Here is a 12,483-nt window from a genome sequence, read left to right as displayed (position 1 = left end):
ATCAGGACTTTGTGTGGGGTATTCAAGGAGTTTGATGCGACGGGAACGGAAAAATGACTTCGTCAGCTTGGTCGCATACTTCGGATCGTTATCCTGCTGCAAAACGAAGCGTTTCTCGAGGCCCGTATTGATGTCGAGGTGTTCCAAAAACCGTTATTGAAAAATAAAATACGCCATCAAAACAGTTAATGCCAGTGGATTTGTTTTACCATCCTGCACTTCTGAGCGAATTTGAAAATCATCCTTGGACTAATTTTTGAGTTGCGCCCTTTCAAAGTTTTAGGGGGGAGTTCTCATGCAAAAGAAAAACTTTAATAACCTTTCCTAAACAAACGAAAATCATAGTAGGTGTTGTTTTGCAGGCAAAACATGTCCATTGATTCAGAAGATTTAAACTGTGTTAGCACCTTCGGAAAATTGTCCGGACCAAATAACCAGTAAACATTATTCGACACCTCAATTTACACTGTAATTCTAAAACAAGACTAATGAAAACTTCATGTGTAGAACAAAAATGGCTTGATCCGAAAGATTCAATTTTACAAAAAATATACTTTAAAAATTTTCCACGTTGGATGATGTCCCGACTAACTGTTATAAGAATAAATATTTGTTTTTAAAGGGTTTTTCGACAAGGGCCCTACAACAGTAAACCGATAGAGACAGCAAACGATGCCATATTTTTCCCGCTCTTTCGGAAATTCTTTTCAGTAAGGTTTGAAATTTCATAATGGAGAGATACACGATCGAACAACGAGTTGATTCAAATTTTTCCACTAGACGCTCAATTGGTGACCTAACAGGGCGATCATGACGACCATAAGTTGGATGTAGCGCTCATAAAATGTAAGTCATAAGACAAAAAATATAATTACTTCATGAAGTAATACAAATCACAAATTTGCGCATAGTCATTGGATACAAAAGAGAAGGAAAAGTTAAGAGACTTAGTATGAACATAGCTTAAAACTTTTCCTCATAAAGAGTGATTTTTTTGCTATTAAATTTTGGTTTTTCGTGTATTCAAATTTGACAGTTCACGCGGGAATTCTGACAGCTGTCAAAGTCTAATGTACTCAGTTTGGTTTGCTATTTCACCATGAACAGACTTACGCCTGAACAACGCTTACAAATAATCGAATTTTATTACCAAAATTCGTCCTCTGCGAAAAATGTTTTTCGCGCATTACGACCATTTTATGATCCTCATAATCGACCTACTGAGCAAGCTATTCAAGCTATTGTAACGAAATTCCAAACCAGTTTTACTCTGTTGGACATAAACCCACCAGCACGTATACATAGAGTGCGTACAGAAGAAAAGATTGCTGCCGTATCAGCCAGTGTAGTGAAAGACCGTGAAATGTCAATTCGACGCCGTTCGCAGCAATTGGGCTTGTGTTATTCGACTATATGGAAGATTTTACGAAAGGATCTTGGTGTAAAGCCCTACAAAATACAGCTCGTACAAAAATTGAAGCCGAACGACTTGCCGCAGCGTCGAATTTTTGGTGAATGGGCCTTAGAACAACTTGCCGAAAATCCACTTTTTTACCGAAAAATTGTGTTCAGTGACGAAGCTCATTTCTGGTTAAATGGGTATGTTAATAAGCAAAATTGCCGCATTTGGATCGAAGAGGCAATACAAGGATCGCCAATGCACCCAGAAAAATGCACGGTTTGGTGCGGTTTACACGCTGGAGGCATCATTGGTCCGTACTTCTTCAAAGATTATCAAAATCGCAACGTTACGATCAATGGTGCTCGCTATTGCGCGATGATTTCTGATTTTTTTTTTTTGCCGGAAATGGAAGAGCTGGGTCTTGTTGACATGTGGTTTCAGCAAGACGGAGCAACGTGCCACACATCGCGCGAATCAATGGACATATTGCGGAATGAGTTCGGTGAGCAATTCATCTCACGAAATAGACCGGTGAGTTGGCCGCCTAGATCATGCGATTTAACACCGCTAGATTATTTTTTGTGGGGCTACGTTAAGTCTCTCGTCTATGCGGATAAGCCAACAACAATTCCAGTCTTGGAAGACAACATTACACGCGTTATTCGCGAGATACCCGCCGAAATGCTCGAAAAAGTGACCCAATATTGGACTTTTCGTATGGACCATTTAAAACGTAGCCGTAGCCAACATTTTAATGAAATTATCTTTAAAAAGTAAATGGCATAAACCAATTTATCGGCTCAAATAAAGATTTCATACAGTTTTGTAATTTTTATGCATTTTTTTTAAGAAATTCTTAAAAAATCACCCTTTATATCCACGTATGTATAGCAAATAAAATTGATAGATTTACTTTAAACATAGACATAGGTGTAGTATATGAAAAATAATTATTCTTACAATAATTATTTGAGACACCATCTAACGAAAAACGTATTTACGGTACATTTTTTGTATAATTGAATTATGTTCGGATTTAACCATTGCACAGTGGTCCAATAAGGCAAAAAGTGGAACTTAATTCCATATCGCCTTTTAACTTCATCCTAGCTTAATAGTGTCTTCGGAGCAATTGTTTGTATAAATGACCCGCATAATTGCAAATTGTAAAAAAATATTAAAAGTTTACTATACTAAAAATAAAAAAATTAACTTTTTTGTGTTAAGAGATAGAAGAATAGTTTATTCAGCAAAGTTGTAGAAAATTCAAAAATATGAAACTTTGTTGAACAAATGAAAATCCTATCTTTTTTCGGTACAAAGTTATGAAGTACATTACATGGAACTTATTTAAAAGTTAGTTTTTTGTACTTAACTTTAGTTAGTTGCATTTTACACGAAAGTGTAGTTCGGAGGAATTGTTAGGGCACACAAAACAAACATTTTTGCCGAAGACTATATATCTCCAGGAGTTTTCCTTACAAAGTTATATCATATTTTAGCTTATTTTTTCGATAACTTCAAGAATGTATAGGTTAAAAAGGGGCAAGTGGAATCATGATGTCAATAGTTTTTCTTGAAGTTAAGCTGAAGTACTATAAACTTTTTTAGGTTCCATTTGTCCCAATCCACCCATTTTAGAGTACAGCGAACATATGTCACAGTAGGTTTTCATATATCAAAAATACTAACTTTTTTGTGTTAAGAGATAGAGGAATGGTCTTTTCGGCAAAGTTTTAGAACGTGCAATAATATGAAACTTTGCTGAACAAACAAAATTTCTATCTTCATTGGAAACAGAGTTACAGAGTATTTCATGTAAAAGTTACTTAAAAGTTAGTTTTTTGTACTTAACTTTTGTTAGTTACATTTTACAAGAAAACTTTGTTCTGAAGAAGCATTTGGGCATACAAAACACACGTTTTTGTTGAAGGCTACACAAATCCAGGACTTTTCCTTATAAAGTTATAGCACATTTCAGCATATTTTTTCGATAACTTTAACAACGTATAGAATAAAGATTAGGTGGATTGGGACGGATGGAACTTATAGCAGTTTTGAGCACTTGAGCTGAACTTTGAGAAAAAAAATTGACATCATGATTCCACTTGCCCCTTTTTCCTTTATACGTTCTTAAAGTTATCGAAAAAATATGCTGAATTATGCTATATCTTTGTAAGGAAAAGTCCTGGAGATGTGTAGCCTTCAACAAAAACGTGTATTTTGTATGCCAAAATCCTTTTGTAGAACAACGTTTTTTTGTAAAATGTAACTAACAGAAGTTTAGTACAAAAACTAACTTTTAATTAAATTTTACATAAAATACTCTGTAACTCTGTTCCCAATGAAGATAGAAATTTTGGTTGTTGAGCAAAGTTTCATATTTTTGCACGTTCTAAAACTTTGCCGAAAAAACCATTCCTCTATCTCTTAACACAAAAAAGTTAGTATTTTTGATATATGAAAACCTACTGTGACATATGTTCGCCGTACTCTAAAATGGGTGGATTGGGACAAATGGAACCTAAAGAAGTTTATAGTACTCCAGCTTAACTTCAAGAAAAACTATTGACATCATAATTCCACTTGCCCCTTTTTAACCTATACATTCTTGAAGTTATCGAAAAAATAAGCTAAAATATGATATAACTTTGTAAAGAAAACCCCTGGAGATATATAGTCTTCGGCAAAAATGTTTGTTTTGTGTGCCCTAACAATTCCTCCGAACTACACTTTCGTGTAAAATGCAACTAACTAAATTAAGTACAAAAAACTAACTTTTAAATAAGTTCCATGTAATGTACTTCATAACTTTGTACCGAAAAAAGATAGGATTTTCATTTGTTCAACAAAGTTTCATATTTTTGAATTTTCTACAACTTTGCTGAATAAACTATTCTTCTATCTCTTAACACAAAAAAGTTAATTTTTTTATTTTTAGTATAGTAAACTTTTGATATTTTTTTACAATTTGCAATTATGCGGGTCATTCATACAAACAATTGCTCCGAAGACACTATTAAGCTAGGATGAAGTTAAAAGGCGCTATGGAATTAAGTTCCACTTTTTGCCTTATTGGACCACTGTGCATTGTTGTTGAAGATATAAGGGTTCCAGTGGTCTTGTTTTAGAACTCGAGTGTGAACTAAGATACCAAATGATGTTTTTTGGTTTAGGTTGAAAATTTGCCATTTTACATTTAAATGAAATTATCTTTCAAAAGTAAATTGCATAAACCAATTTATCGGCTCAAATAAAGATTTCATACAGTTTTGTAATTTTTATGCATTTTTTTTAAAGAAATTCTCAAAAAATCACCTTTTATATCCACGTATGTATAGCAAATAAAATTGATAGATTTACTTTAAACATAGACATGGGTGTAGTATATGAAAAATAATTATTCTTACAATAATTCTTCGAGACACCATCTAACGAAAAACGTATTTACGGTACATTTTTTGTATAATTGTGTTATGTTCGGATTTAACTATTGTTGTTGAAGATATAAGGTTTCCAGTGGTCTTGTTTTAGAACTCGAGTGTGAACTAAGGTACCAAATGATGTTTTTTTGGTTTAGGTTGAAAATTTGCCATTTTACCCGGGGTTTTCTGACCCGAAAAATTTCCCGATGGTTCTAATACAGTTCAAATCTTCTAAAAAGTTCGCCAGTGGGCATGTGTTGCCTGCAAAACAATACCTACTATGATTCGCGTTTGTTTTGGAAGGGTAATTCAAGTTTTTTTTTCTATGAGAAATCCCCCCTGAAACTTTAAAAGGGCTTAGGCGACATCCATAAATTACGTAACGCAAAAAACTCAATTTTTGGACCCCCACCCCCCCATATGTAACGAAACGTAACGCCAACACCTGCCCCCCCCCCATGAAAATTACGTAACGCTGTAGGGGGATTTGCTTGATGAAAATACTCGTTTTTGGAGAGTCTCTCCAGACATTTTTTGTTACGTAACGCTGAACTTACCTCCCCCCCTCCCATGTGTAACAAATCGTAACGCTCAAGGATACTCCCCTCCCCCCTATGAGCGTTACGTAATTTATGGATGTCGCCTTATCTCAAAAATTAGTTCAAGGAAGATTTTCAAATTTGGCTCAGAAATGCAAGATAGTAATACAAACCAACTGGCATCAACAGTTTCGATGGCGTATTTTTTAATTATAACGGTGTTTTGAACATCGTGGATGTGGGATACCTCGAGGTTTTCCTGCAGGATATGGCAATACGACTCAGCTGTCATGATTTCTTCTGTTTTCACCAAACTGCCCTCCGTGCTTGACTGTTCCTTGAATATGGCGACTTGAAGCTTCGCAGCAGACTTGTGCCCGCTTCTTCCAATTGAACAGCTTGAATTTGGATTATTTGGTCCACAACAAAGTTCTCCAGTATCCCAGCGGCTTATCGGCGCGCTCCACAGTGCAACGTTCCAAAGACAAAAATCAAAAAAGTGGATTTCTTATTGAACCAATTCTATATGCTGATATGTTTTATACATATTTGAGACGTACTGTAATGTTATTATTAACCTTGTAAGTTCACCCATACGATTATGAAACGCATCTACTGTGAAGTGGTTTCAACTATACAAAATTATTTTTTTTTTTAAATTTCTCATAGTTTTCAAATTATTTTTTTAATATACTCTATATCTTTTCAAGTTAAAACCAATATGGCAACGGTAGAGGCATGTAACTATGACATTTTACATGTTACTATTGAGACACAACGTAGCGCATTTGGAAGTTTAAGGCTTCTTGGTCATACTCCTTTATGCTTGACTTTTTCCCCTTATTTGGAATATCCTCCAAACTTTGGAAGTGATTGCCATTGCTCAAGTTTGCTCTTTCAACCGGAATTCGCGTTTTCGAATGATACCTCTGAAACCAAGAGTGAGCAGTTTAACGTCATATGTCCCTTATTTTTATGTATAACACGTAATGTATGTGCAAAACACATGAAAGATTCCTGGATTAATGATGTCTAAATGTTTTAGAACAGTAAACCGTATATAAACATAATTAAAAGGGTATTAAATAAAAATAATATAAAAACCTATTTGTGATGGCGTTTAGGTCACTTTTTCATCTACTTTAAATTATTTGAAAATGTTTTTCAAGCCTTTTATCTAATCTAGACAATATTCTTGGAAAATTATCATTTTATGCCTATGTACAAAAAAAGGCGTTAGAGACATCTTTGCGATTACGTATTTGTCATTCGTCAATTATGCAAATAGTAGCTCTCATCAATACTAAACATTTTTCGTGTCACACCAAGTGAAAAAAAAACTAGAATGACTGTTTTGATTTTTGTCCCGCGATCCCATACATTCAACGCACTGTGCGCTCCTTGGCGAACTTAGGGCCTTCTCACTGTCTTGATACAGAGCCCCCACGCTTGGATGCGGAGACGGTCAGTACGACGCAAAACCGAATGTTGGAGCTCTTCTTGTATCTGCCGGATCGTAACTTTTGAGTTTTACTTCACCTCACAAATGATTTTCTTGTCCGTTCTGGCATCTGTCTTGCATTTTCGTCCTCTTACTGGGTGATCCACCACCGATCCGATCTTTTTAATGGAATCTTCATGAAATCATTTCACCGTTCAAAATAGTTGTGAAATTATTCCACGCGAAACGTCGCTTTTTCCGTTTCCACTGCAGTGATAGCAAAGCCTTGGTGCTACATTCCGATTCGGAACTCGACCTTTTGTTGTTTATACACAGACTTCGCAGACGACTGTTTAGTGTACAGGACAATTGCGGGGCAAGCGCTACAATCCTACTGACACTAACAGTCTCTCCCGAGCCGAGACTCGAACCTAAGACGACTGGCTTGTTTGGCCAGCATCTTACCTTGAGACCATCTGGGAGACTGCAGTGATATGATACTCATAATAAACTAAATTTGGCTAAGGCTTGTAAACGGTCAGCATTTTCATTTGATTACGATACCTTAGCGTGCACCACAGTAGGCTTTCGCTCGGAAATGCAAAACAACCGTCGCATCTTACACAAAAAACATGATGGTCATTCGACACTCGCGCATCTCTTTGTCGAATGACAATCATGACTGTCATTCGTTTAGTGATGTTCTTTTGCCCTGTTTCTGTCTACTTCGTTCTATTTATATTGAGAAATATTATTACAAGACCAATGTTATAGGTAATCTACAAAATCTCCGCACACAACGTGCGTAATTCTTATTTCTAGAAAAAAATGTCAAAATACGTTTGGGTAAAAAAACGTCGTAGTGGCGAGTACTCGTTTGACATGTTTGTTCAAGAATGTATTTAGGAAGCGAGCCTTGCCACCGTCAGAGGAAAAAGAAGACGATTATCGCAGTGAAAAGTGGTTCTACCATGACCATTTCAAAGCCTGGTCATATTACTGTAGGTGCACCAGTACGCGGCTTACTTCAACATGCATATGAATCTACTACACTGTTTACTTTGATGATACGGATGACGTTATTGCCTTTCCTGTTATTGCCTGTTGTAGTACACTCTTTGACCGAGCGTCAAATGTTTGTCACTTTTTGACAGATAAAAATTTGGTCAAAGATAATTATTTGTCACTCTCCAATTTTAACATGGGGCAAACACGGGCAAACAACAACCATGATGTCAAATAAATTTGACCATTATGTCAGAAGGTCAAATATTTGACCATTAGACAAAGAGTGTACTACAGGCTTAAGAACTTACTTGTCATTGTCATTGATTTTAATAGAGTGCATGTTTTTTAATCCTGGTGCTTATTACGGGAGTCACTTCACGGTGAAATATATTTCACTCTCACGCTCACTTCACTTTTTTAGACCTATTCCCGATTCCACCTCAAGTGAGGTGACAAAAATCACCTCCGTGGAGTGAGATTGACAGTGAAATGAAATTGAGAATAGGACAAGTGAAATGAGATTGTTTCCCAGCTCAAAAATGTCGAAGTCCCAGAAAGTCGTTTTTTCCCGTTTTTTTTCAGATAACACCAGATCTTGACGTGTTCTGCATTTCTAAGACATTCGGCATAAAAAAAAATGTTTTTTTCGGTATCGAAAATTTCCTGAACTTTGCATTTTTTTCATCGGGCGAAAAAATGAAAAATTGACCGCTTTAAGGCACAGATCAAACTCTGATTCGCTTCGTTACTGAAGAATAAATCCAATATTTACCATTAGATCACAAATCAATCAACTTTAAGACTTATGGCAGCGTCGTGGAATCATTTCACCGTTCAAAATGGTCGTGAAATAATTCCACGCGAAACGTCGCTTTTTCCGTTCTCACTTCACTGATATGACACTCATAATAACCCAGATTTCACGGCAGATGTCACTTCGCGACGTTTTTCTCACTTACGTGAGTCCCGTAATAGGATTTTGTTCACTCCACTCTGATTTCACCGTTAAGTGACTCCCGTAATAAGCACCCCTGTAAAATATCAAAATCTATACAAATAGTTGGTGCAATCTGACCGTTCCGCACCGGGTGCAGAAACTCCACTTGACGCCACAATAACACATGCGTTGTACGGTAAACGGTATCGCTGATAATAGCAGGAAAACACTTCTCGCGTAACTTTTCAAAAGAAACTAAGTAACATTAAGAGACTCTCTTTTTGTACTTTTTCTGTATTTTTTATGTATTTTTCATTATACTTTTTGCACACAGCTAGGCAAAGTTATAATTTTTCGATGTGTAGCAAGACACTTTTGAAAATTTTTAAAACGCTGTAAATAACGAAACAGAATGAGAGAGATCTTCAATTGTTACTTAGTTTCTTTCAAAAATTTACGCTAGAGCTCATCTTATTCCTTGTTCTCTTCCATTCTCATATCCCTACTACAACACAACCCGAATTAAGAGAATTAGAATTAACGTAAGCGTGACCAACCATTGTCATTGATTTGGGTTACTCTCTCTCTCTCACACTCTCTCTCTTTCTCTCTCTCACACTCACTCACTCACTCTCTCTCACTCTCCCTTTCTCTTTCTCTCTCCCTTTCTCTCTCTCTCACTTTCTCTCTCTCTCTCTCTTACACACACACTCTCCCTTTCTCTCTCACACACACACACTCTCCCTTTCTCTCTCTCACACACTCTCTCCCTTTTTCTCTCTCACTCTCTCCCTTTCTCTCTCTCACCCTCTCTCTCTCACACACACACTCTCTCTCTCTCACTCACACTCTCACTCACACTCTCCCTCACACTGGTATGTGGTTAATATTTCTCAATTTTCTAGCAGGAACCTAGGTTTGCTGTTCGCAGATTACCTAGTATATTTATCGGTAAAAAAGAACTTGATCTTGCTGGAGATGTCTGATCGAGTAGTGGCCTTGTAGAATTGCTAAGCCTATAGGCTTAGGTCATGGTATGGATCCCCCCCTCCTTTCTTACCTTTTACATTAGCACAGATTTCGTTCATCGACCAATAATTATTCCTTACATTTTCGAAAAATTATCCTAGTTCTAGTCATTCGTTAAAATAAAAAAAAATATTTCTGATTTTCAAGTACCTACCAATTTAAATGTTCACAAAACAGTTTCTAAATATTTTTATATTGGCTATATATAAATAACCTAATGATTCTCCATTCCGTTTTATCTATCCAACATTTTTCAGCAACGCGGTAGAGGTGGACATTGGCAACGGACTATTCGCCCAGTACGGTAAAATGTTTGACGAAAAGTACCAAAAGCTTGCCGAAGAGCTGTATCGTAGCAATATGATGCTCCTCAATTTTTCCACCTCCCCCCAGAAGTCTGCGGCTTTCATAAACGATTGGGTACGAGAGCGTACACGTGGTAAAATCCCGGAAATCGTTTCACAGCTGGACAGCGACACAATGCTGGTTATTGCCAACACCTTGTTCTTCAAAGGTGAATGGGACGAACCATTCCTAAAGGACGGAACGAAAGCAAGAAAATTTTTCCCCAATGGACCACAGGAACCCGGAATCGATGTACCGATGATGGTTCATGGGGGATGCTTTCCGTACTATTTCTGGAAAGAAGCGGATGTGCGAGTTTTGGGTATTCCATACAAACGAAACTACACCATGTACATTTTCATGCCGAACGATTCTGACAGAAGAAAATTAAATGGGCTTCGAGAAAAGCTAAGTGCGAATAACGTTAACGATATAATTGCAAAGATGGACATTAAAACAGCTTCGATACAGTTTCCCAAAATGCATATGATCAACTCATTCAACCTGAAGCAGGTATTCCAACAGCTAGGAGCCTTTGGCATTTTCGACAGATCAAAAAGTGACTTAAATCGTATTCTTGCCGGCCCGGGTGCGATTTCCAGAGTCGATGTGACAAATCTTAACGATTTATTAGATTTTGTGGATGACTCAAAAGAAAGTGCTCAGAAAAAGCTGCTGGAAATGTTTCCCGACTGTGGAACCGTTATCGAGAAAGACGTTGATAGTAAACAAAAGTGTGAGAAAAAACTAGAATGCCGCTTCGGTGGCGAAACCTGTCTATGCTGTGCTAAGACATTCGGCTTTCGTAAGCGCCGTGATGCGGGTGAAGGACTTTTCGTCAACGAGGTTATACATAAAATCGACGTCGTCGTTAACGAAAAAGGCACAGAGGGTGGTGCGGTTACAGCTACTCTACTGGATCGAATTACTCCTCAAGTTAATTTCCGAGCTAACGGTCCGTTTATTATGATGATACGTGATGAGTCAACGAAACTACCACTTTTCTACGGAAGCGTTTACGAGCCTACCTCCTAATCATAAGAATATTTTTGCTTTCTGGATTATCTCGATCACAACGAATCTTGGATGTAGGTCGAAAATAAAATATTTTTATGTATAGTTTTCTCTTATTTATAATGCGTATCTTACCTTATTTGGAATCTTCTAAATTGCATTCCTCTAACACTTTTATTAACTCATTCAGCTTTTCTCGTTTCATTTCAAACCTTACCGTCTTCAAATGTTGATCTTTTCCGCGACAGTTTAGTACCACCGTGGCGATTTGCTCTCGCATCGATGCCACACTGCTATTCCCCATAATCCACTTGACGTCCCAATCGAACGACTCCATCAGCAAATTGTTCCTAGCGTTGATTTCATTGATCAGAAACTGTGCAATTTCCGACTTCCGCTGGTCGACCGTGCGCAACAAGGTTTGCTGCATACCCGCACTGAGTCCTTGAAAATGTGCCTTCAGCTCTGTTTCGTTGATTTCCTCCAGACAATACTGACGGATTATTGACTCTATCAGTTTTATTGTAACGCTAAAATCAACTGCAGCACTGGAGAGATTGAGCAACAATTGAAGTTTCAACTTAGTTCCATTTGTTTTTGGTACCTCCAATAGATAGTCAATAAGCAAGTGGAATATCTGCAAAAAAATGATAATTTGAATATATTTTGTCATTGAGGTTTTATTTGCTATTAACGTGTTAGCTCAGTATTGTACAGTCTTTAGTTTTTATGGTGCAAATAAGTAAATTGTGAAAGCAGCTGATTTTAAAAAAGCATCGTTCATCAAATTTTTTACATTTCAGTCAATATTGTCTTCGCATAAGTGTTTTTATACCAAAAATATTGCGCCGGTCCACAATATGTATTCTACCAACTTATAGTACTCACAATCCTGCATATTTCGTACCTGCTTGATATCTTGTTCATTCGTGATACTGAGTAAGTTGTGCATTTTAGAAGCAAATAAAACCTGATAAAACTATTGTACATGCATGTACAAAAACAAACAGCTTTCACAATACCCAATCCAAAATCTTGCTTCGTTTTTACCAAGATAAAACAGTTTTCGTCAGACAGCTGACATCGCGCCATGTTTTTTAAGGGCTGACATCTCAACCTACACACTAAAATATTTTTGCCTTTCGCCATTTATCATCGACAAGATTAAATCGATTAAATTCACCAGCTTATACCGATTCCTATAGTTAAGCCTGTATTACTATCTTTGACCAAGCGTCAAATATTTGTCACTTTTTGACAGATAAAAATTTGGTCAAAGATAATTGTTTGTCACTCTCCAATTTTAACATGGGGCAAACACAGGCAAACAACAACCATGATGT

The 12,483-nt window shown here is 36.9% G+C and overlaps 2 protein-coding genes across 2 annotated transcripts in view; one reads left to right on the top strand and one right to left on the bottom strand.

Moving 5' to 3' along the window:
* The window catches only part of LOC129732540 (serine protease inhibitor 28Dc-like), a 30,402-nt gene extending 19,146 nt beyond the window's left edge, over window positions 1-11,256 (top strand). The window contains exon 4 of the mRNA XM_055693499.1: window positions 10,039-11,256. Within this exon, the coding sequence (XP_055549474.1) occupies window positions 10,039-11,161 (1,123 nt within the window). The 3' untranslated portion in view covers window positions 11,162-11,256. The remainder of the gene's footprint in view (window positions 1-10,038) is intronic.
* LOC129732543 (COMM domain-containing protein 8-like) lies at window positions 11,216-12,204 on the bottom strand. Its single transcript, XM_055693509.1, has 2 exons — window positions 12,048-12,204; window positions 11,216-11,777 (listed from the first exon to the last, which is right to left on the bottom strand). The coding sequence occupies exons 1-2, from the start codon at window positions 12,090-12,092 to the stop codon at window positions 11,277-11,279; spliced, it is 546 nt and encodes a 181-aa protein (XP_055549484.1). The 5' UTR covers window positions 12,093-12,204; the 3' UTR covers window positions 11,216-11,276.
* Between the last annotated feature and the right edge of the window lie 279 nt (window positions 12,205-12,483).

The sequence above is a fragment of the Wyeomyia smithii genome, chromosome 3, assembly GCF_029784165.1.
Source record: "Wyeomyia smithii strain HCP4-BCI-WySm-NY-G18 chromosome 3, ASM2978416v1, whole genome shotgun sequence".
Taxonomy (NCBI): domain Eukaryota; kingdom Metazoa; phylum Arthropoda; class Insecta; order Diptera; family Culicidae; genus Wyeomyia; species Wyeomyia smithii.
The sequence above is the reverse complement of the archived record's forward strand: the minus strand, read 5'-3'. Positions and strand labels throughout refer to the sequence as shown.

What these genes read in the sequence shown, in the direction of transcription:
- LOC129732543 (XM_055693509.1), bottom strand. Translation starts at nt 12,092, where the DNA reads ATGCACAACTTACTCAGTATCACGAATGAACAAGATATCAAGCAG. An exon ending in ATGAACAAGATATCAAGCAG is followed by an intron (nt 11,778 to 12,047) that starts GTACGAAATATG and finishes ATTTTTTTGCAG; the next exon opens with ATATTCCACTTGCTTATTGA.